This window comes from Chlamydotis macqueenii, chromosome 1 (genome assembly GCF_036417535.1).
Source record: "Chlamydotis macqueenii isolate bChlMac1 chromosome 1, bChlMac1.mat, whole genome shotgun sequence".
NCBI classification, from domain to species: domain Eukaryota; kingdom Metazoa; phylum Chordata; class Aves; order Otidiformes; family Otididae; genus Chlamydotis; species Chlamydotis macqueenii.
Genome location: NC_141556.1, coordinates 178,704,989 through 178,730,033, shown reverse-complemented (window position 1 = coordinate 178,730,033; position 25,045 = coordinate 178,704,989). Strand labels below are relative to the sequence as shown.

The 25,045-nt window shown below is 34.5% G+C and overlaps 1 protein-coding gene across 1 annotated transcript in view; it reads right to left on the bottom strand.

Moving 5' to 3' along the window:
* DIAPH3 (diaphanous related formin 3) overlaps positions 1-25,045 on the bottom strand; it is a 256,760-nt gene that overhangs the window by 192,846 nt on the left and 38,869 nt on the right. The window contains exons 5-14 of the mRNA XM_086771793.1: positions 23,671-23,801; positions 17,592-17,666; positions 17,436-17,505; positions 16,910-17,046; positions 16,343-16,448; positions 2,465-2,575; positions 1,914-2,032; positions 1,642-1,758; positions 346-464; positions 144-208 (exon numbers count right to left, since the gene is read on the bottom strand). Of these exons, the coding sequence (XP_086627919.1) occupies positions 144-208; positions 346-464; positions 1,642-1,758; positions 1,914-2,032; positions 2,465-2,575; positions 16,343-16,448; positions 16,910-17,046; positions 17,436-17,505; positions 17,592-17,666; positions 23,671-23,801 (1,050 nt within the window). The remainder of the gene's footprint in view (positions 1-143; positions 209-345; positions 465-1,641; positions 1,759-1,913; positions 2,033-2,464; positions 2,576-16,342; positions 16,449-16,909; positions 17,047-17,435; positions 17,506-17,591; positions 17,667-23,670; positions 23,802-25,045) is intronic.

The window sequence follows — 25,045 nt, the reverse complement described above, 5'->3', positions numbered from 1 at the left end:
AAACATTCACATTTCCACTTAAACATAAGAACTAATAGTAATTTGAAGCTAAAAATGATCCCACTTTCAGTTACACTATTCATGAAGCTATTACATAATCCTCTGTGTCTATCCTAGGATCACATAACTTAAAAATTACTTACTTTTCTGGAAAGTTCAGAAGCCCTCTCTTCACATTCTTCTAATCTTGCTTTATCTACACAAATATCTTGAAAAAATAAACAAACATACACTTGAACATATATAGGGAACACAAGATTCTTAATCACATGTACAACTTTAACTTGTTTTTTGTAACGTATTAAACAGTATCATACTGTCATCATTTGCAAGCATAGTACTTACCTACTAAGTGGCTGAAATTTATATCTAATCTTTTACGATATGTGAAATCTGGGTCTGTTCCACTTCGATGTAACACTATCTGAGACACACACTCTTCAATTAATTTGAAATACTGTGGACTAAAGAGAGAGATGAGTTGTTTTCCAGCATGTTTATTTATTAACGTATACTTAATAAGGTCAAAAGATTTGGACTGACTTACTTCCACAGAAGGATAGGTGCAAAAACTGAAAGTCTCAAACAACAAATACATCTGGCAGATTATTACAGAAGAATGGTTTACACGAAGCCTGAAAAAAACAGTAGAACTAAAGATAAACCATTCTTCTATTATAAAGTCTGCACCTCTCCTCCCATGGAAATACAGGAAGGAAGTAAGGACTCCCTCCTGCTTCCTCCCAGTAAAGAGAAGGCTCTTTCTTCAGCTTGATCTCTTCTGGTTTTATGACTATGGATGAATTGGAGCCCTGCTTCAGTGAGAGGAATTAAAAGCACATTGTTCTAAAACGCCAGGTGGTATGACAGCTGGGTCACTTGCCCAGAACATGCAAGCTGTGAATTCAAACCCTTTCAGGTGGAAAAGGTCTAACACAGGTGTACCCATATCAGGCAAGCACTCTTAACCTTTAAGGTTACATCTGTGCTAAACCTTGCCTGACATGCAAGGTTACGCAGAACACTATGCAGAAAACAGACAGCTTTCCTTCCCTGGTCAGTTCACATCTGATTCCTCCAGTGTCTCCTCAAAAATAACACAAGCAGATTTTAGAAAGGAAAGTATTTGTCAGCTTCACACATCTAAGACTTTATTAACTGTCCCTGTAATTTATCTAACAAATTTTCCAAGAGACACTAACATGGTCACACTAACCTATAACATATACTGAAAAGACTCAATTCCCAACAAAAAGTTACTCTAAATTAAGCATATGTTCAATTTTCTTTATAAAATGCACTTCTGTGCATAACCTGGTTTCGTTCTTTGACTCAAATACACCACAAAAATACAATGCTACTACCATGCTTATACTTGCAGTCAATAAACTTAAGACTCAACAAAAAAAGTTTTCTATATTTACATATAGAATTATATCCTAAGCAGAAGAGACAAAAACATACAGATGGCATTCTTATTCGAAGTTGATAGTTTTGACCAGGAGTTCACAAAAAAAGACTTACAAATTGCAATCTGAACAGAAATATTCTATTTATGACAAAATGACAGCAAAATCCATTAATTAATATTAATGACTAAATTACAGCAAAATCCATTAATTAACATAGGAATAAACATACCGTATAAAATAGTCATTTCTTATCAGCAAAAGATGTTGGAGGATAGAAAGAAAATATCCTTCGGCGCTAGTGTCCTTCACTGTATTCCACACCATGTTGTAAACATCATTCACTTCAGTAAAAAAAAGTTAAGGAGAGTAATAGCAGGGGAAAAAAAAATATTTCAGTTGAATGTTGACTGACAACTTTTTTTAAACAGAAGTTATAAGAGAAAAATGTCCATTACAGACTTTATTTTGTTCATGTTTCTCTTGCTGATATCAAAAGGATATTCTAGTTCAGATCTAATATCTTCTAAACGATGAGAAAACTCGATCATGTCTTCTTCCTTATGCTCATTGAACACTTTCAGCTGAATATGTAGTGCTTCATTCTTTATACATTTCAATTGCTGCAAAGAAGAAACAGTAGAAAAGCTTGCAAAATTAGCGTTTCTATATGTAAATAAACTTTATCTTTTTATTAGCTTCCATAAATTTATGTTATTTTAAAGTTTAAAATTACCAGAACACATGTGTTAAGTTAAATATTCAAAAGGTAAACATAGCTTCAGCCTGGCTCAGCAAGTGTGTGCACAACAGTCTGTCACATGTTCTAACTCAAAGTCCTAAAATGCTGAGGAATAAGCATAGAGTTCGGAGAGCACACTTCACCTTTTCATTCTTATTTTAAGACTGATTCTCATATTTAACTACTCACGCCCAGACTTAATAAAATGCCTTTGAGAACAATGTATTACAAGTTGTTCTCCCATTCCCCCTTTCAAGCTCTAATAGGCAAATAACTTAAATAGTAATGCAAAGAGAGACTACAAGACGCTTACTGGCAAGATCTCTTTCAGTCCACTGCGCATAAATTCATTTCTGATGTGAAGCCTAAAATCCAAATCATCGGGAGATGTAACAAGGGCATTGATGAGCTGCATGCAAGCTACCTATAAAAGAGGACATATTAAACTATTTTATTTATTAGATTTCAATGTGCATCACAGTCAAAAAGACAAACTACTAATTAGACATTATGTCATGTCTAATTTTCAATCTACTGTAATCTTATAATTAAGATACTAAAATTTCTTATCAACCACATGAGCTATAGACACCAAACACTAGTACACAAATTTCCATTAAAATTAAGTATTTTCTCACTTCATTGAATTTTGTGATTTTGCACAAATAGCAAGTCCTTTTATTAAATGAACTTTAGCACATAGTAAACATCTTGATAAGCATCATTCTCAATATATAAAAATCAATGTAAATATACATTTTTATATATCTATAAAAGTTAGTGACATAATAGAAATGGTAAAGACTGTGTGAACAGCAAAAACCAGAAAACAAAATGCAGCTGAGGCAGAATAACAGAATGAGCTTTTTTCCCTTCTTTTTAAAAGTCTTCTCTCTTTTAGTATACTGAGTGTCATATAATACTTGATGGAGATCAGTACTTCAGCTCGAAAGCAAGCATCAGGTCAACTACAATGCCTGTATCAGTCTGTGGTAGCTTCTCTTTCAAAAAATCAAGAGATTTATCTGGAAAACCCACAGCCAGTAACAGCAGGAATTCACTGTCCAGATTCACAAGCCTTTAGAACAATGACAAATTATTATTGATCATAAATAAGGACCAGCTAGGATGACAACAGCTATTTTTTTCATTTATTTCTCTCTCTGTTTTTTTTTCTTGTTTTTGGTTTGTTTTGGGGTTTTTTTACCCTATTTGTTGTTTGCACATCTTGCTTCAAGGCACAGGAAATGTGTTATTGATGCATTTCCAGCATTTTAAGGGTTTTTTTAAAGCACAAGTCAATTATGATATGTCTTCTGGCCTGCTATACTGTGTAAATAAGTAAAGCACACTGGTTTAAATATTTTCTCTCTTGTAAAGCCTTTCATTATCTAGAAAATGATGATGTATTATGCTGTGATCAGGCAAAAAGTGATACTGGGAACACACTGTGTAAGTCATCTTGGAAGTACATATAATTCCAAGCAATTAATTTACACATGGTCATCAGAAGAATTGAATGGCCAAGCTGCTTTGATATAGACTGTAAGAAACACATCAGTACTCATTAGTGTTATAAGAGCAATGTGATAAGATTAAATGATAACACAAACTACAACCATAATCATATATTTATTCTACTGCAAGGATTATAAGTATGAATGTAGTTTGTACATTATTTTAGCTGAACTGTTATAAGGGTGCGTGGCAGTCAGCACAACTTAGGCCTACTTGACAGCAGTGTTAGCTGCACTACAGGATAAAGGAGTAGCTTAGATATATTAACAGAGATGTAACAAGTGTAAACAACCTGTTAACCAACATGAGACCTGTGAATCTGTTGAAAAAAAAAAAATCAAGTTAAGCACACTGTGAGCTCCAGCAGGTGGTTAGGGACCAAGTGTTGGAACGACTCAATTAAGCATCAGGTATTCTCCACCCAGTCCTGTAAAGGATAGCATTTGCAGTCACTTGGAGAGAGAACCTCAAGAGTGGCACAACTCTGTGCCAGTAGATGGGATCATCTCTCCAATTGCGAGAGACACTTGAAAGGACAAGGATGCTCAAGGAAGCATGGTGTGGGTGGAACCACTATACTAACCCATTTGATACCTCTTCTGGAGAAAAGCTGCCATGACAGCATCTATTCTGATATTACTCCAATACACAACATACCTTGCATCAATAATAACTTAAATATGGTAACAGGATGAGTGAGTAAGATTTGTTCCTTACCCATACTTGAATGAAGAACTGAAATTAAGTTCTATTCCCTCAGAACTTCTATGAAACTTAGTACATGCAAATACCTAGATTCGCATAATAATAAAGAAAACTATTGCTTTTACTTTTTTGACGTCAATAGGACAAAGCACACTAAATTCAATTATTTAAATTAACTGCATAAAAATGGTAAGATATACTTCTGTAACTTACTCTAGCCTTAGACAATAATTATTCAAGTTATGACATCTAAACAAACTAAAACAACACAAAGGGGAAAAAAATAAAAAAAAATTTGGTTAATTTCACACAAAGTTGTATTACAGCAGACTAAAAAAAAAAAAAAACAGAAAAATAGTTTGAGGGACAACTTGCAAAAAAAAAAAAAAGCATCTATCATTAGCACATCTTTTTTCTCAAAGATAACAAAAGAAGGAAGATCACCAGGGAATCTGTAGGGTCAGTAAAGGTAACGTGAAAAGAGTACCCGAAGAAAACAAAGGCCACAGCAACACTTCATCACATGTTCCACTGGTGTGTGAAAGGGGTTCCCAAAGTAGAACAGAGATACAAACAGGTTCAGGGGTTGGCAGATGAACTTACAATACCAAGCAAACAAACCCATGAAAGTTGTTTGAAAGGCTCAAAGAGCAGGCAAGAATGCTCTGATTGGCCTAAGTTTGAACTTAAAAAAAAAAGAAAAAAAGTTTGTAAAATGTCAAAACCATTCAGAAAAATTTAGAAAAGAGTATCTTAAGCAGTCAAATTCCAAAATACTACAAAATAGTATTAAATTTGACATTACGAAGTTTCTTTCTAAAAAAAAAGCTTTTAGGGCTCAAAAATTACTTGGCTGTACTAAGGTTTGTTGAAGTTATGTTTCCTCGCTACTTTTTCTCTTGCTTTAAGTCCATCTTTTTATTTTATGCTAGAAAAGTGTGTAACACACAAAAAATTAATAAAAATATTAATGAAAAAAATAAGCTACATACAAGGCTAGAAACTTGGGGGGCAATGAAACAGGGCAATGAAAGCCTGTTCATGTCCTTTCTCCATATTCTTTACAGTGAGATCAATTACATCATCACCTAACGAGTTGCAATTAAAAAACTACACATATTACAGAGGAATATACCTGTGGTGTCTTTTCTTTCAGAAAGGTTCTGGCACTACATTAATAGCAGTCAATTGTAAAATAACTCAGTTAAATAGGAATACAGGTAACAGGACCACAACCTTGACCATTCTGTCTTTAATAAAATATATTCCCTGGAGGAAGATCTTTAAATCTGGGGCTTCTTTAAGGTTATAAATTGTTCTCTGAACAATTCACTTGGAAGGCTGCTAAACTGATAACAATTTGGGGCTTTAATTGTCATGGTAAGTTCCTTATCTTTGTAGTGCCAGTTAGAACTATTCTCATGACACTTCTCCTTGAAATCTGTTATTTCTCTAATTTTATGCAATTTGATTCTGTACGTATGTCTGTAGTATTTTAGAAACCTAAAGGAAAATATGACTTAGTTAAATTATAATTTGTTTTCTTCAAATAGATCCAAACAAAACTTTTGTATTACTCCTGAAGCCTGTTTCTGTGTATGTACTGTTTCTAAAAGTTAGTCTGATGTTTGTTACTGCCAAAGCATCACTCTACACCAGGCAAGAAAAAGTGGTGCTAACCCCAAAAAAGGAAATTAAAAATACCAAAAGATGAATAAAAAGAAAATATTTAGTCTGACCTACAACCAAACTCCACAAAACAATAAAATAAAAAAAAAATTCAAAACCACCTAAGGTGCCTAGTTCACTTTTCAAAAATGAACTGAATAAAACCTTCCAGTAATTGTTTTAACAGCACCCAACAGAGAAGAACTTAGGACTCTCCTGTTGCACAGCCAAGTATTTTTGGACATTGAAAAAGGTCCTCATATTCAGTATTTCTCTGTCATGTCCTTTAAAATTTTGTTCAGAACATTTGGGCTTGTAATGCAGTTATTTTTGCTAGTAACAGGCTACAGGCTTTGTATTAAGCTAACATCGCATGCTTCCAGACTTGTCGAGCTTTATCAAGACTTGGCTTGCCTGCCTGGAGCTCTGGTTTGGCTTATTTAGCTGCAACAGGATTTGTCTAGTAACAGAAAGACTACCACTCCACTAACGTTAGATTTTGCTTAGCCTTGTACAAGTTTGTGGCACAAAGTTTACTGTTACATACATTTCTGTAACTAGGAGATAGCAATATGACCCTAAATAAAATGCAGCACAGAAAAGCAGAAGCACAGGACGCAAGCAGAGATGTGTTAGCACTACTGAGAGTCCTTTCATTAGACACCTAAAACTTAATTTAGACTAACAACAAATTCTTGGCTTTGAATATAAAGTGTATTCCTTAGGCCCACAAACTGCACAAGTTGCAGTGTCACGACGTGGTGGAGAATCTGATCAGCCTCATCTGTAAATTGGACATAACAGACAATAGAAAATGCAGGCAATCAAATCAGTTAAAATTTAGTGCAACAATACCTTATATAATATAGTTTCTTATTATGTAAGTAAGGGCTGTATTTTTTTATTCTTAAACATTTTTATATTTGTTTTAGTGTAGATCCCCTTGACAAAGTAGCTGCAATGAAAATTTTTACTTCCTTTAATTTTGAGCTTGTTTAGTGAAACCTGTTACACCAATTTATCTCTCTCGAGTACTGTCTTTCATTCAGTTGCATTTTCTTGATTCAGTTAGCTCTGCTATTCAAAATCAGTAATTCAGTACATTGACAGATGCCACCAACACCTGTACTCCTGTTAACATCAGTGAGGCATTTCAATCATTGTAGACTTAATTGAACAACACTATCATACAGTCAGTGATAAAGTACAGTACTGTAAGGTTACATTTATGCTGCAAATAAAATCAAACTCCATGTTGTTTGATTACATCAGAACTGGAACCTTTGTCATTGTTATCAGCAGTTTAAAACAGTACATTTTCATGCAAAACTTTATCTGAATGGGCAGCTAAGCAAGGAATCAGCATTTATCACAATTGATTTAAACTATCAATAAAGAGGTAATCAGAGACTAAACAAAGTACACTACTGTGAAAATCCCAATCAAGAGCAAACTACAGTTTTACCTTTCAGATACCAATGCAATTTCAATTAAACCTACAGATCTAATTGCTGCCCAAAAAAAAGTATTTTCTTTTAACTTGCCAAATCAACAGGGTACATGTGCACATGTGCTATTCAAATCAAATAGAAACAAGATACAACAATGAAAAGCAAGAAACACATCAGGAAAAATCACTGTTATTTTAGTACTTTAGTCAAATTTGATCAAGTAGGAATTGGTCACAGTTCATAACCAGAACATACTTTGGCTTTCCTGGAATAAACAAGACAAAGATCTACTGGATTATGTTAGCAAACGATTTCTATAGGAATACAGCCACAAGTAATACTGAAAGTTTCAAACAGAAGTCTACAAAAAGTAGAACAAGAAAAGGTTATACAAGAGGAAGAAAACACAGGTCTAAGCAAAGCATTGCTTAGACATCTACCTTTGAGTAATTTGCTTCATGAAAAGTTAAAAAAAAAAGCGCAATACAATTTTAAAAGACTAATTATAAGAAAACAGCAATAACCTGTTACAAGATCACAAACATTTTAAACATGCTCCAGATGAAACTATAATTCAATACCTAGCAATTAGCATATAATACTTAAATCTCATATGATCTCAATAATTTGACATTAGTTCATTCACTTAGAAATAGATTGCAGTAAGATAGATCTGTTTAGCGAATCTAAAACCCGTAAGGAAAAAATGTATAAAATTATATCAAGAAGAGAAACAAGCTTGTGAACAACTTAGTAACGCTGCAGTCTGTAAAGGCAGATTTTGGGTGAACGTGTCAAGATCAAAAGAAAGAGAAAAAAACCCATCTTAAACTTGATAGACAGCATCCAAGTGGCTTATTAAAAGGCAGTTTTAACCCATAACCCAGGGAAGAATCAAGAACAAATAAACTTTTTTGCTATCCTAAACTTTGCAGTTAGAAAACCAATATATTATTACCTTATGTTTGACAGTAAATCAACCAAAAAAAAAAAAGTAGTAAGCTTAGTTCAGTTAGTGTCTGCCTAAGGCACAGGAATAAACTCAAACAGAATTCACAGAATCACAAAATAGTTTGAGTTGGAAGGGACTTTAAAGATCATGTAGTGCAACACCCCCTGCAGTGAGCAGGGACATCTTCAACTAGACCAGGTTGCTCAGAGCCCTGTCCAACCTGGCCTTGAACGTCTCCAGGATGGGGCATCTACCACTTCTCTGGGCAACTTGTTTCAGTGCTTCACCACCCTCATTGTATTTTTTTTTTTCCTTATGTCCAGTCTAAATCCACCCTCTTTTAGTTTAAAATCATTACCCCTTGTCCTATCGCTACAGGCCCTCTAAAAAGCCTACCCTCATCTTTCTTACAGGCCCCCTTTAAGTACTGAAAGGCCGCTATAACGTCTCCCCAGAGCCTTCTCTTCTCCACACTGAGCAACTCCAACTCTCTGTCTTTCTTCATAGGAGAGGTGCTCCAGCCTTCTGATCATCTTCATGTCCCTCTGGACTCATTCCAACAGGTCCATGTCTTTCCTGTGCTGAGAGTTTCAGAGCTGGATGCAGTACTCCAATTTTCAAAAGTTTTCCAAGACAATGGAGTTCAAGCTTCAGATACCTGCATTTGGATGCCTATATACAGACAGATATCTATATGTAGCTACATGTATAGCTAAATTCCTGTTCTTGTTAATCAGCAGTCTACTAGATTCTTCTTTAAAGCTCTTTTTTAAGATTTTAGATTCTAAAAGATCTTCTTTATGGCACACATGGAGCAACCAGAGCACCTAGGACCCATCATCTTTATTGACTAAGGATCCAATTTATTAGTTTAAACATGAACATATAGTACACAGAGTACCATTACAGCTGCCTCAGTGTGTCTCATCTGGCTTACAAATGCAGAGGTGGGGTCTACAAAGGCATCTGAAATTACATTTGAAGTTCATGAGTGGGCAACTAAATTGAGCCTTGGATTTCCATCAGTTACCTGAGAGTTTAGACATCTACCTCAAATGCTTGATGGGTTGGCTTACTCACAGACTAAATCCTATTCAGTGTCCCACATTGCTAAAGAGAAAAATCCGCCACTTACTTAGAAAGCCAATTTGTTCCCAATCTAAAAAGTTTTAATTAAGTCTGAGATTTTACCTCCATCTGTGTCTATTTGTTTAGGAAGAAAGTCTGAACCACAGAAATGCTTTTCAGAAAAAACAAAAAATAAAGTCTGTCATGATTTTTTGAGAGGTAGAGAGGTAGAGGTATCAGACTTCTGTTTAGAAATACTAGATTATGTTATCTTAAAGTAGTGCTAAATCTGCTTAACAAACCTGAATATTCAAATACAAATCAGTATTTAGAATTATTAAATTACTAGAAAGTACTATTGACTTCAGATCTAAAAACAGTCAAACAATGAGTTTGTTTCCTGCGTCTAGAGTGTGACTTCTAATCAAAGAAATTCAGTAGAAATAACAGATATGGTAATTTATTCCACAAAAGGAGACCATCCAGTCTCTAACACTGCTAAGAATGGGTCAGATCAAAGAGAAAATAGAGTTCAAAGAGTTGAAATAACTTCTTAAGGGAGAAAGGAAGCTACAGATAAGTAATTATTTTCTTTAAGTGCTTGTGTCTATAAGAATTCATATTACACATAATTCCAAGGAGCATCCACTCATAGTTATTTGTCTTCAATGTTCCTAATTAAGAAAAAATTTAAGATCAATTATCTTAAATATAATATAATTCCTTGACAATTCTCAAAGTACATAACACTTAAGCAAAATGCTTGTGATGCTCCAGTTGACAGCTCTGTAAGTGTCAACTTTTGGGACACAGAACAATCAGTCACCGCTTGCACTTCAGACGAGTGGGCCCTAACTGCATTCTTTTACACTCGATTACCTTGGATAAGATTCTGTAAACAGATTGACAGCCTTTTGAATTTTCAGACATGAACACAAGGTGAGAAAGCTGTGTCCATATCTAAAAAGTAAATGAAGAGGTACTTGTGCTGAAGTAGTATGAAGCTTAGTGAAGATAGATAAATTAGCTTCCTAGGAAGGCAGAAGTCATTATGAGCAAATTGGGCAAATAGTCTAATTAAAAAACAATTCATTAAGTGTTGTAGATTCCGTAGGTGGAGGTGTTTTGCCAGTCTGCCCTTGAGAAGATGCCTGAAGAAGTGAAATTATTTTAGGCTCTAACAGCGAAAGGCATATGGTAATATACAGCTCCCTGGTGTACCTTCTAAAATTTTGTTGTGGTGCTGAGGACTGCAATTTCTAAGTACTCTTTCCTGAAGGGCACCCCTAACCCAAATAGTAATGCCATCTTGGGAGTATCCTGCTGTTTACAATAGGCATGCAGTGAAGGTGTGTAGAGGCACTTTCCTTTCTTAAGGGAAAAGCCAAGAGTAAATCTTTCACTTAACCTGGGCAGTCTGGTTAGATGCTTCCTTCCCTGGTTCACCTCTAAAGAGTTGCAGCTAAGTATAGTTCACCATATTAGTTTTCAGAGGGCTTTCAGGTCTGTGACTATATTCTGTTTGGAACGCTTTTAAGGCCGTGCTGCCACATGGTAGGGAAACCTACAATACTTTGCATGTTTATCTAAGAGATGGGCACATATTGATGGATACAGACACATTACTTTTGGTAGGGAAGAACTCTGCATGGATGATGATACAGCTCACCTGGAATGCCAAAATTTTGAATGTTTTCCTCTATGAGAAACTAGACCAATGACATCAGACATACACTGCTGAGTGAGAAGTTACAGCTTGAAATTCTAATCCTCTGTGATTCTAACTGGTGATGTCTGTCAAGTTACAGGATCCATTTTCTGAGGATTCCACAGCCTGTACTTTAAACTTACATTTTCCTCAGTTGAAGACCAGACAGAATATACCTGGTCCTTTTCTGGTGGAAAACCTCAGGTACATCTCAGCAGCTCAGAGCAGCTGTTTCCTTGCATAGACAGGACAATCTATATTAACTATATCTTGCCCATTTGAATAAGAGGAACTGCAGTAAGATTTTCTGCTTCACTTTTCTCACTCTTACTGCAAGTATGCATTTGTAGTAAAGTCTCTAAAGTCGATACATATTTAGTTAAATTCTGTTTGCCAGTATTAAACTGGCTGTAGATTTGGGGTTGGTATAGACACTATATTGAAGTTCATCAATTATTTGCTCTTGCTAAAGATTAAAAATTATTACTAATGACTTTGACATGTACCATCCACATCCATGTACATTCACATGGATCTTAAATAAATATTATCAGCCTTTACATTTAGGTAAGGTGATCTTTGTTCTGATCAATCCTATTACATATGCAGTTGTGGAAAGGATCTCATTAGCACAGAACAACAAAGAATCACCAACAGATTCAGCTAACCAAAATATAACGGACTGTACCATCTCACATTCTCATATTATTAGATAAAAAAGAAAGGTGAAATGGTATTCCCTGACAACTAAAAATACTGAGAGTGTAATCCTACTGATGAATAGATAAGACCTTTTACTCTGTCACAAAAATGCTTCTGGTAGGACAGCCATTAAGCACCTGTAGGTTTTCACAGGGATGATCAGTACTCATTTTTCAGGAACTTAATTGGAAAAGAAAGAATTGCATTTTTTTCTTGAACACTGTACCACTTCAATTCTAACTGGACAACTAGAAGGAGCTCACTTTCCCAACCAGAACTGCACAGAAGAATAGCACTCTTCCATTAGTTAAACTGCCTGCTTGAGGAAGAGCGATGAAAAATGATGATTGGAGAGCAGAAGCATTCAATACTACAAGAAGAACGAGAAGAAATGGGCAACAGAAAATTTGTTGTTGCCATCATTGTCTTAAATACATCAAAACGAGTTATGCCAGAGGAGTCTTATTTCCTGCCCCTGTGACCTGAACAATCAAAGTATTAGATTTTTTCAGTTGTTGTCATAAGTATACAAAGGTACCAAATTGCCTTGTATGCATTTTCTTGAGCACAGGCTTAAGATATTAAACTACATTTAATTTAACAAAACTAGAAACTCAATATTACTCCTGTACTTACATTCTCAAACTAAGATTACCAATCTTGTCTTGAACCAAAATTATTTAAGTATGCTTTCCATAATATGGGTATTTATCAAAGATAAAAGGGAGAATATCCTTTGCTTTCAACACATGCAAAAAGTAGATCCATAGAGCTTTCACTAAAAATCCAAAAATCATCATACTGAGGCTTTTTATATATTCAGCCTTCAAGTAACAGAAATGTTAATCAATTTAAAATTGAAAAGGTCAGTTGTTAGTGTCAAATTGAACTGCCACAAAGCAAGTCTACATACATCAAGCAGATAATCAAGGCAAGTATGCCAAGTAACTGACAACTGTAAGCTTTTGTCTCATTAAAACACTGTCAAATTAACCACCAGGTCAATGTCATTTTTATAAAAGTTTACAACAGATTCACATGAGGAACTTTGATTTTTTTTCCTGGTCTTAAAAAAAAGAAAAAAAAGAAAAAAAAAAAAAAAAAAAAAGAAATCTAGTAACCATTAGTGGAGTCTGAAAAAACAACTCTGCTGAAGTTTTCTGCACTGATTCAGTTATCTCATCAGCGGTAACTCACTAATGGAGTTGAGCATCGCTGTGAACAGTGAGTACGAAATTCCTCATGTTAATAAGAAAGATCTAACTGGTTAGAGATCACCAGCTGTGACCTTTTTTACCTGCATACTAACTGTCTCAACTGCCATTAATATCGGTATCTATTTCTTAAAGGGGCTGCTTAGTAACAACTGTTTACAAGGCATTATAATTTTTGAAACCTATTCCCAAACGTTGATCTAAAAGAGCTACTATCTGTTCAGCTTCAGTTTAACCTGCAAGGCATATTTATAGATTTAAAGAGGTCTTTACTTTTTTTTTTTTTAAATATTTAAAAAGGGGGAAATGGGTGAAATGCAATCGGGTGCCCGCCATGGATAATGGGAGAAGTACACAGGATTAATTTAATTTACCTGCTGCTTCAAATAAAGTAAGGGGCTGCTTTTAAGGCAGTTTTCATGTGCTTTTTGAACTATACAGAAAATCGAGTTATAGATAGCTTTTTTTCCCTTATTAAATCTATACACATCCACATATATGCACAACACCTGAAAATTCAAGATCACATTTGGAAGCCTAACACCAAAATGCTGTTAATTTCAGGACTCTGAATCCCTGTAAGCTAGTAAAGAATAGTCGGAGAAGTACCGCTCTTCACACTATCAAAATACAGGCATCTCATATAAGTGCTGTGATGGACCTGCAAGTTCTCAAACCTTTATATGCTCTATACAGAATATAGGCTCTCAAATTCTCTTAAGTTAATAAAATATGCTGAAATTGGAAAATATAATTTCCATGATCTAAAACATTTCTCCCTTCTGAATCAAAATAGTTTTTAAATTTTAATTGATATCAATATTCATGCCAAAAAAGTAGAAAGTTGCTCAAACAATATCAAGAGATAATGAACTACCATTATTCAACATTAAAACTAATTTCCGCATTTGGACGAGGTTTTTTAATTCTTATGAATTAAAAAATTTAATTGTGAATAAATTTAATTATGAATAAAACTTTCTTAATATATACTACATATACATTTTTATTTTATTGATTGTACTAGAACAACAGAAATAAGTATAACAGAAAGTCACCAAACCTGTCATATTCTTGTTTTTCAGGCTGATCAAATAAGAACAAAATTTTTTACTTATATCATGACCCAGTATCAAGATAAACCAAGAAGGACTAAAAAGCATGCAAACAAAAAAAGCCTCACATGAAGTGAGCCAAGTGTTATATTGTCCTGAAGGTCAGACATGCCCAAAGTTGCACACCTGTCCCAAATTCATACTGCCTGCTATCACAAGGATGCTAAAATACAGAGGGGGAAAAAAAAAAAAATTATACTGGATAGGAACTTGTTAACTGAAAATCATTAATCTTGAAATCTAAATGAAACAGAGATTCCAGAGAAGAACAGAATTACACGAGACAATATATTTAAATTTAAGAATGAAGAACTGCAATTATTCTTGCAAAAAATACCTAAATTAAGAATCAGCTACTACAATAAAACTCACAGAATCATAGTTAGGGTTGGAAGGGACCTTCAAAGGACATCTAGTCTAGCCCCCATGCAAGGAGTGGGGGCATCTTCGACTAGATCAGGTTGTTCAGAGCCTCATCCAACCTGACCTTGAACATTTCCAGGGCATCAACCACCTCTCTGGGCAACCTGTTTCAGTGTTTTACCACCCTCATTGTAAAATTTTTTTTCCTAACATCTAATCTGAATCTACCTCCTTCTATTTTAAAACCAATACCCTTCATCCTATCGTCCTATTATGTCCAAATTTATGTCCAATCTGGAAAATGCAGACTCAAAAGCCTTGGAAAACAGAAAATTTGTGGTCTTACAGTCTACCCTTGCCTTTCCAGTCCCACTATAGCTGGAACTCAAAGCTTTTTCTTTCTCTCCTTGCTAACCTTCACTGTAGGCTGAGCCTTACGCAAAGCCTCCTAGCTACCGCCCAAAGAAAAAATGTATTACTCTGCAGTTCTTACAGCCCCTTTCCAGCCTCACTCTAGCCTTGCCAATATAAGGTCTCCTTTTTGACCTTTAAAAGCAATTACTATGATATGACAAAATAAATATATCGGGGGGGGGGGGGGGGGGCGGGAAACAACCACTAAAAAAGACAAATCTTACTGCACTAAGCCAGAATCAATATCATCTATATGAAATCAGTATCAACCTGATAGATTTCATTTGTTTTTCTGTTTTTAAAAGTGTAAGAACAAATACAATTTCCTACATTTTCAGCCAATAAAAATTATTGCTGGGGGGAGAGCCTTCTTGACTTTGAAGTTGGCTGCCTGAGCTTCCTAAGAAACTTGGACTATCATCTTCAAGACTGAAGCAAAGGAAGGAACCAGATAATTTATAAATGCTTTGATCTAGTTTTCATTTAAAAGTTTTTAACTCAGTGTAATAAATCTAGGCTGAGATAAACAAACATTTACAAGATTAAAAAAAAAAAAATTAAAAAATAATCCTTCCCTCAGTTATCACCTCACCTGGTAAATTACACCATGTACTCCTAGTGCCAGAAAACCGAGCAATAATTCAAAGCTGAATTCAAAACACAGTAACTGATCCTGCTATGGCTATGATAGCAAGATTAAAAAAACAAAAAAAAATCTTGCTATCAGATCTCTTGCTTAGGACAGAGAACTCAGGAATACCTATGCATACTACAACAACAACAACAACAAAAAAAACAAACAACAAATCAGCAGGTAACTGTTTTTTTGTCAAATCAAAGTAACTGAATTTCACTGACTTCATGTTGGATAGTAATTTTCTATCTCCATCTTTTATATGCTGTTCCCTTGATCTCAGTTTAGGACTCCTAGAACATGTATTCTAGAATGCACTTCAGAAAAAGTATTTTGGTAGTGATTTTCACAATACTAGGTAAAAAAGAAAAGTTTGTTTACTCAACATCTTATACTACAAATTAATATCTAGACTACTAAATAGAGTTAGAAAGTAACTTTTTTCAGAGACTACAAATAAAAAAGGTAAATAAGTCATTTTAACCATAAAAAGCTCTATTCTAGAATGAAGAGGTATGAAACCACATAACAAGAAGCTGAAGATAGGAACATTCCAAAATTTAACCCTTATTTGAAACAGCATCCATCCTCCTTTTTATTACAATGACTTGTTCAATACAGAAAACTAAGTTATTTTATTTTTACTTGTTACAGAGGTTTGTGAAAAAAATTTGCTTACTTGCAGCTGAACAGAATTATCCTGAAGACCTTCTACAATAGGAGAGAATCTGTCAACATTCCTTTCCTCTGCTGCTGCTGTTATAGCTTCCAAAATTTTTTCAAGGCTATAAGAAAAGAAAAGCTTTTCACTCAAGAGAGATATTTAACCTTGCTGTTCATTTGTTATCTGAAGGGGCATGTTGCCGAAGTATTCACCTGCCTCAATTTCTTGCATACAAATTCAGGAGGTTTAAACATTACTTGTTTCCCTTGGAGACTTTTGTAGCCAAAGAATGACTTATTGGATTACAATAGTTGAGATATCTTAAAGGTAATGCTAAAAATTTTTAAGCAAAAGAATGATTGCATAACTACTTCCATCCAACCAATACATTCACATGTCAAAAAGAAAACTTTTACTGATATGGTCACAATAAAAATCACAAAGGTATTCTGAAAACTGACAACACAGTACAGATATTACTTTCAAATCTAAGTTCAAAATTTTAGCATTTCATTCAAGTGTAACTATAACTTTGGATATCGTAAAATCACCTTAGTACTTCTGGCTCAATACAGTACTTACATGTTTTCCTCTCCAACAATGCACATTGCAGAAAGGAGTTTAACTATATCGGTCATCATGTTAGCTTGCTTGGGATCAATGGCTTTGATCAGCAACAAAAGGCTTCTCTCTTCTCCCAAAATTCTTTCCAATCCATACTAAATAACAGAAAAACAGTTGTAAGTAGAGTTGGAGGGAATCCAAATGACTGTATCGAATATCTAGTGAAGGATAGTGGCAGTTCCCTGAAGTAAATATTTCAAATTACATTTAAGACCGTCAAATACTTACTTAAAAATTTAAATGAGAGAAAAGTCCAAAATGAGTCACTTATTTTATAACAAGGGCATACATCAGGATCAAAAGTTTACACTGTTCTCTGAGTGTATTTCCACAGAGACAAAGTGGCAGCAGAAAGAACTTCAAACCACACCTGACCAAGACATCACTTCTCAAAATTGCACAGGCTTATACCCACTGATCATGTATGTTGTCTGATTGAATTGTAGTAATTTAGATTTCCAAATGAAAAAAAAAAAATCCATACCTTATTATTCATGAAGGCTCTCAAACACTGTATAACCTTATGCTGACTCCTCTTCACAACTTTGTCCTGGCTGAATAAATAAAAAAAAAAATAGTGTAATTAAATCCTGTTTACATACTGAGAAAAGCTAGCAATTTGATATGAAATCATCCTTACTTTTTTGTCTCAACCAGTCTTTCCAGAACATCCAACAGCAGCCCCAGACCTTCTCGGCCAAAGTTTTCAACCCAGCTAGAGAGAAAGAAAAAAGACACTTAAAAATTTGACATTTCAAAGAGTAATTACAATGAATGAAAATTGTCAGCATAATTTAAGGCAGTATAACTGAATCATTTTAAAACCCAAAATTGACTCTTTACTCAATAGAAGATCAAGAGGCATTTAATTCACTCAGTGACACAGTTAGATAACCTCAAATTAAATAGATTTCAAAAATTACAGTAGCCATTAAATTTAGTAATTTTAATTTTAAAATTAATAATTATACATTCTTTGCCATAGAACTGTAATTAAAAACTCTTGCAAAGGAAGGAAAGAAAACCAACAATTTCTGCTACACATTGTTCTAGGATCTCCTAGAAAGGTCAGACTCTAACCATAAACAGCAGAGAAGGAAGGATATCAAATGAAAGCAACTGTATGACTGACAGCAGTACTGCATCCATCCCTTTGATAGTAGCTATTAGTCTTGTCAACTATGTCTAATCACTTACCTAACCCTAAAGTCCATGGACAACACTGACATTCATAGTCATAACAAAGAATGTTTCGCTCTTTTGACTTCATTATCTGTGTAAGTATATACAAGTAGAGAAACTGTAGAGACTATTTGCTCAGGAAATTCCTTTCACAAAGGGTGAAGTTATAATATTCAATTATGAAATGAATTCACAAGTACTTGAATACTCTTCTCTTTCCATAAGAGGCAAGAATATTTCCCGACACTTTTAGTCAATTTTCCATTCTACTGTCATAAGACAAGTCCTTGGATCTCTTCTTCTTATCTTTGGCCAATAAGACAGAAAATTATTTCATAATGGGTATTTCTTCCATACTTAGAATCACAGAACAGTTTGAGTTGGAAGGGACCTTCAAAGGTCATATAGTCCAACCCCCCTGCAAGAAGCAGAGACATCCCTGACTAGATCAGGCTGCTCAGGGCCACATCCAACCTGGCCTTCAATGTTTACGAGGATGAGGCATCTGCCACCTCTCTGGGCAACCTGTTCCAGTGTTTCACCACCCTCAGGGTAAAAAAATTTCTTCCTTATATCCAAGTCTGAATCTATTTCCTTCTATTTTAAAACCACTACCCCTTGTCTTATCACAACAGACCCTGCTAAAGAGTTTCTTCCCATCTTTCCTGTAGGCCCCCTTGAGGTACTGGAAGACCGCTATCAGGTCTCCCCGGAGCCTCCTCTTCTCCAGGCTGAACAGCCCCAACTCCCTCAGTCTGTCCTCATAGGAGAAGTGCTCCAGACCTCTGATCATCTTCCTGGCCCTCCTCTGGACCCTCTCCAACTGGTCCATGTGCTTTGTATGTTGGAGGCTCCAGAGCTGGACACAGTACTCGAGGTAGAGTCTCACGAGAGCAGAGTAGAGAGGAAGAATCGCCTCTCTCAACCTACTCGCCACAGTTCTTTTGATGCAACCCAGGATGTGGCTGGCTTTCTGGGCTGCAAGCGCTCTGCAAGTGCAATTCCTCCACTTTTAAATTATCATATTACTTCTTTCTATTAACTGATTACAAAACCATCTCAATTTAGTTAGCATCTATTTAGATATAGTTAGCATGATAAAGATGTAATACTTTTCACCATCTTCATCACCAAAACATGGATTCTGTTGTGGGTTTAGTATCAATAGTTTCTGTGCATTCTTTAAATTATTACTTTAAAAAAGCTTAGGCTGAGGAAATCCCTTGTCATGTATTAACAAAATAAAGTCTATAAAAAGCAAGCATCCATTCTGCAACATCAGAAATTCAACATCAAGGCATTGACCAGAATTAGTAAAAAAAAAAATCACAGCATTGACTTTACTTGCATTATAGCTTCTCCATTTTTTTATTTGTTTTGTCTATTTACATATCATTGTATGCACTGGATAAATTTTATTTCTTACCACTTTTGAATAGTAACCAGAATATTTAGACACTCCTATAATGGTGGGATCTTACTAGTGACAAATAATAAGCTATTCTATTGGAAATAACATAAGAGAGATGCAATAGCTCTTTTGAAATACATAGTACTTCCAATTCCATCATAGGATAGAAATAAACAGTTCTTCACGTCTGCTAGATACAGAACTGTAGTGGACTTAAAATTACAGGAAGAGAGAATCAGATCAGATGCTTTTATATGATTTTTTTTTTTCCCCAAAAAGCAAACAGATATGAAAATAGATTTTCTCCTTCCCGGATGAATATTTCATTCTGAAACAGGTTAGGCAAATAACTGACAATTATTTTTGGTATAACCAGCCATATCTGACCTAAAGATGATCCTACTAGACATTTCTTAGCTCGTTTTGTATTAGACAGAATTGTGTGCAGCCACTTTGTCATACATCCAGCAGCCAAGGATGCTGAGAATGATCAAGTGCCTAAAACACTGTTGCATTACTACTGCCCTTTCCTCTGCTTCCACAAAAGAACAAATACTACTTGCAATACCCAGAGCAAACACTCAGCCTTTTCATCAGTCTGACAAAATACCAAGCTATCAGTACCCCTCTTTTCAACTTATTAAAAATGTCTTCTTAATGAGAAGAGCTAAATCTGTTGCAACTATTATACTAAAGGAGAATAAACAGTTGTAGATAACTAGTTATCCATAATACTATGCTCAGCTAGACCAATGAACCACTTTTGATGCCTTATGTTGGCAACTGTGAAGTAAAAACACCCCATTTATTTATGTGAAGAACAAAGACCAAGATCAGTGGATACATTTTCCTTTAGAGGCTTTCTTCTTATATTGATGGAAAATAAATACTACTTTTTACAGTAAGCCATAGATTTCAATACATTTTTCTAAGTACCAAGATCAAACTACTCAGAATCACTTGATTAAGATTTTCTCTGTGAACTAAAAAGCACATTTCACAAAACCAACTAATTGAAAATAATGCTCTAGAAACTAAAATGTCAATGAGATTTAAAAGTTGATTAAAGAATAGTAATTGGAAAAACAGCAAAAATCTCTAAATTATATATTGTCAAAAAGATGACAGCTCACTAACATGAAGATTGTCAGGATAGATCCAATCTAAATTTAATTCTCATCCTGTTAAAAAAGCAAAAATTTCTTCTTAGGTTTTATACATGCACAAAATAAAATACCAGGGCTTCATCAGTTATTTCTGATTATTCATATCATATGAAACAGGAGTTAAAAATAATCACAGATTTATAGCATCTGGAGTGGAGTTCAGTATTTATGTGTCAAAGCAAGTTCTTACTCAAAGATCTGGCTGCTGATAGGAAAGTCAAGGTCATGAATATTTGCACTCAACAAATATCAACTGTTGTTACTCATCAGGAAGAAGGGGACGTGGCTTAAAAATGTTTACTCTACAAATTTTTAGTTTGAATAACAGTGTGCTGCTGTTAACATTTCTGCTGTTTTTGTATATAAGCCCCACTGAAGAACTTCGGTTTTTTCCTAAGGCTATTTCAAAATGCTCTGTTTAAGCCTAGTGAGGTATATTTTAGCAGTTGTTTTCAGCACCACTCGATACACCAGAAGACTGTTTCAGAACCCATATGTTCTACTGGTTGTAATTCTTCTTTTGATTTGTAGACTAAAGTGAGATCATGGACAAGTAGTAGAGATTTTTCTTTTTTAATGAAACTGCTGCCTGCCTACTTAAATATCTCTTCTCTGCTGTAGTGCAAGCTACAGTCACTCTCCTTACAATTCAAACCTCTCAAATTCAGACCTATTCTTAGGCCATACATCCATTAACTTAATAATGAGTTTCACTCCAATCCAAGCATTACAGTTCCTTGTACTGTCTCTTACATTCTGCTTCATGTTTCAAATTGAAGTTAAATTTTAATAAATGATGGTCAAGTTAGGACTTAGATTCAACTGTCAAATTTTCTGCCTACCATAGTTTACATTGGACTGAACAAAGTTAAATCCAGTGTTGCAATCTAGAACTATTTGTACCAATAACTTAAGGAAACTAATCTGCCACAAGTATCAATGCAATACTTAAGATATCAACAATGCATCATAACCTTCTAGCATGCTTTGAAGGACTGATACAGAATACATTAAGTTTATGAAAATGAAAACATTTCTTTTTCCATTTCTCCATGCACAAAAGCACTTGCTCTTTTCCCTGTATTCATACCATATATCTACACGATCTCTAATTCATTCCTTACTCAACATTTGTGGACAACTTACTTAGTCCAAAATTTCATAATATTTAGTTGCTCTAAAACTTCTAAGTTTCTGTACTTTGTTCTTCCACATAATATTGATCACCAAACTTTTGGTATTGATCAGATACTCTCATACAACATCATCGTCCAGTTCAACTTGCTTTCTCTATTAAATTCTCAAGTATAGACCAACACCATTATCTCACAACTGGCCTCCACATTTCTTATTCAGACACCATTTCTCCATCCTCCTCACTCCTGCATGTCCTACCACATTGTACTATGCTGTCAGGCAGAACTAACATCTCACCAAGATCACATATTTTGGTTTGTTTTGGTTTTTTTTGAAGGAGGGAGATTAACTTTTCTCTTAGTGTGTGGGAAAAGGGCAGCAAAGGGGATCATGTACAAAAAGTAGAAACTATCCTTCCAACCTTAACCAGTCTATCCAGTTGTATCAAGAACAGGGAGGAGAGATTGCTGTAAACTTAAGTTGTCACATATTTCATATATTTTGTGTTTCTATTTCCAAACACATACTAACAAGCAAAGTTTTCTTTGTGAAATCAATATAAGTTTAAACAAAAAAATATCCGAGCTTGTGGGTTGTTATTTTTTTTTTTTTTTAATAAAGAAGGGCAATACTATATCAAAAAGTAGCTTCACATTCATGGAGGAAGTAGATCTTCTGTAAAACCCTTTGTCAGAAGAACTCAGGTTACTGTAAAGCATGTTTCTTCCGATGTGAATTATTACATATTGCAAATAAGACAATCTAATTTAAAAAAAAAATAATATAAGGAAAGAAGCAAACACCCATAGAGAAGACCCACATCAACAACTCTGCCAAGCTAGATGCAGAAAGAAGAAAGTTGTTTAATTATTTTTAATAATGTCCCATCATTTGCATTATTTTGAACTTAACTCAAAGTTTCCCAAAATCTGTTCAACCATTGCCTTAAATAGGAACTCCAAAACAGAAGGTTGTAAAGAAAAAAGAAAAAAGAAAAAAAAGAAAAAAAAGAAAAAAGAAAAAAAAGAAAAAAGAAAAAAGAAAAAAAAGAAAAAAGAAAAAAGAAAAAAGAAAAAAGAAAAAAGAAAAAAGAAAAAAAAGAAAAAAGAAAAAAGAAAAAAGAAAAAAGAAAAAAGAAAAAAATAAAAATAAAAATAAAAATAAATAAAGCCAGTATACCCAAATCAAGCTGCCTGGATCAAATCAACATTAAAGACTGATATCAGTCTTACAGTTATGATTACTGAAGAGTTAGTCTTTTTTTTTAAAAAAAAGCACAGGTGTACTAAATTTGTGCTCTCTTCTGTATAGATAAAGCCCACAGATACGGGAAAAAATTACTAGAAGGCAGCAAGGAAGATAGCCTAAAGCACACTGAACAGAAGGAGGAGCACACAACCTAAAATATATGATTCCTGGCTACCAAACTTACACAATGGTGTCTATCTCCCATTATTGATCACCCTGACAAAATATGTTAAAAGCTTAAAGAGTTAAGATAATATTTCAAAAACAAAAATTAAAAAAAACCCTTCAGACTATTTAGCAATAGAAAACAAAGCAAACTGCTCTGCACAACACTTGTTTTACATTCTCATAGCATTACATTGTACAGATCCATGAAATCTACTGAAAATAGTTCTACAGAAAATACACAATCAATGAAAAAAAGAAAAGAAAAAAAAGAAATGTGTATGCATTCACTAATGCATACACATTCAACTGGAAAACCTTCAAACATGCACATCTACAGGGCCATTAATTTAAATCAATTAGGAAATAAGAATATGAGTACTCTTTGCAATATGTCTTAATGATGTTACCTGACGGGATTACTTGTCAAGGACACTCGGAGGGATTCTAAGCAAGTGACTAGTCTTTCATCTGTTGACCCAGCTTTCAATTCCTGAATAAACTCTTGGGGTGAAATCTTCCGACTGTTCTTGAGACTTCCCTGAAATACAGAAAGTACATTCATTTCCTTTTATTTGAACTAATAGATTATTAATGGCTAATCTTCATTTCAGTTCCTTGAAAAAACAAAAAAACAAGGGGGGGGGGCGGGGGGGAAGACATAGTTTAGTCCTAACCTTGTAACTGTTCGTTGTCTATCTATATATGCTGAATGCTGACTAAATTTTTTATGAATTTACGAACAAAGTTATAACTAGTAATCAAAAGCAGCAGGCTTCAAATGTAGAAATGTATCATGCACACTCGGTGAATGGATTCTGTTTATGCATTGCAAACATCTCAATTTTCAATACTCAACAGAAGGAAAAAACAGTTCCGAGGTGCTCTGAAGAGATGACAGGGCACATGTCCAGAAGGGTGACTGCAGTTATGAGAATACAGAGGGAAGAACCAGCACACCAGAAGAGTACCCGGGATGTTATTGCAGTTACTTGAGTTCTTGCAAACAATGTTGTAAAATGTTTCTCCCTTAAAGTCCTTCAGATGAGGAATATATGAGACTGGGATTATAAAAAGAGACTAGCTTTGGCTCTAAGGGCTAAACCAAAAGAACTTTAAAAATAAAATTAAAAAATAATTTTAAAACACTTCTTTAGAACCACTGAATTTCTAAAGATAACTCCCAGCTCCTCATTTGTTCTATTTGCTGTCAGAATGCAGTGCAACACAAGTATGACTACTGATGCATTAACATAAGGACTCTTACTCAACCTTCTGGTTTGGATTTTGTCTTGCTTTTTGGATTTTGCTCTTTTTGGCAGGTGAGGAGGCAAATGGGGACAGAAAGGCAAACACAAGTTAACACAGTACTGCTAAGTAGTTTTGTGCAAACAAAATAGTTTCTGTTCCAAGCAATAGGGTTTGAAAGACATTGACTTTAACTCATCATTGCATCTGTGGTGTCAAATGTTGCTTAAAATAAATTCAAGATAATTATTCTTCTGAAGGATATATAGTATCCAATGTTTTAAACAAAGCAATGGTTATACTGAACTAATTAAGCTGTACAATTTGCAATAAAAATGGCAAATCTCTGAGGCATTGACCTATACTTAAGGGTATCCTCCTCTCTTTTTTTTTTTTTTTAATTTTTAAATAGAAGCAAAGACAAAGTTTGTAGACAGTGGAAAATCAGAAGTCTACTCCACCTAATACCAATTTATGACATAAAGAAGTGAAGAAGGATAAATACATTTTCTACAGAACATATCTAAATTTCAAAAA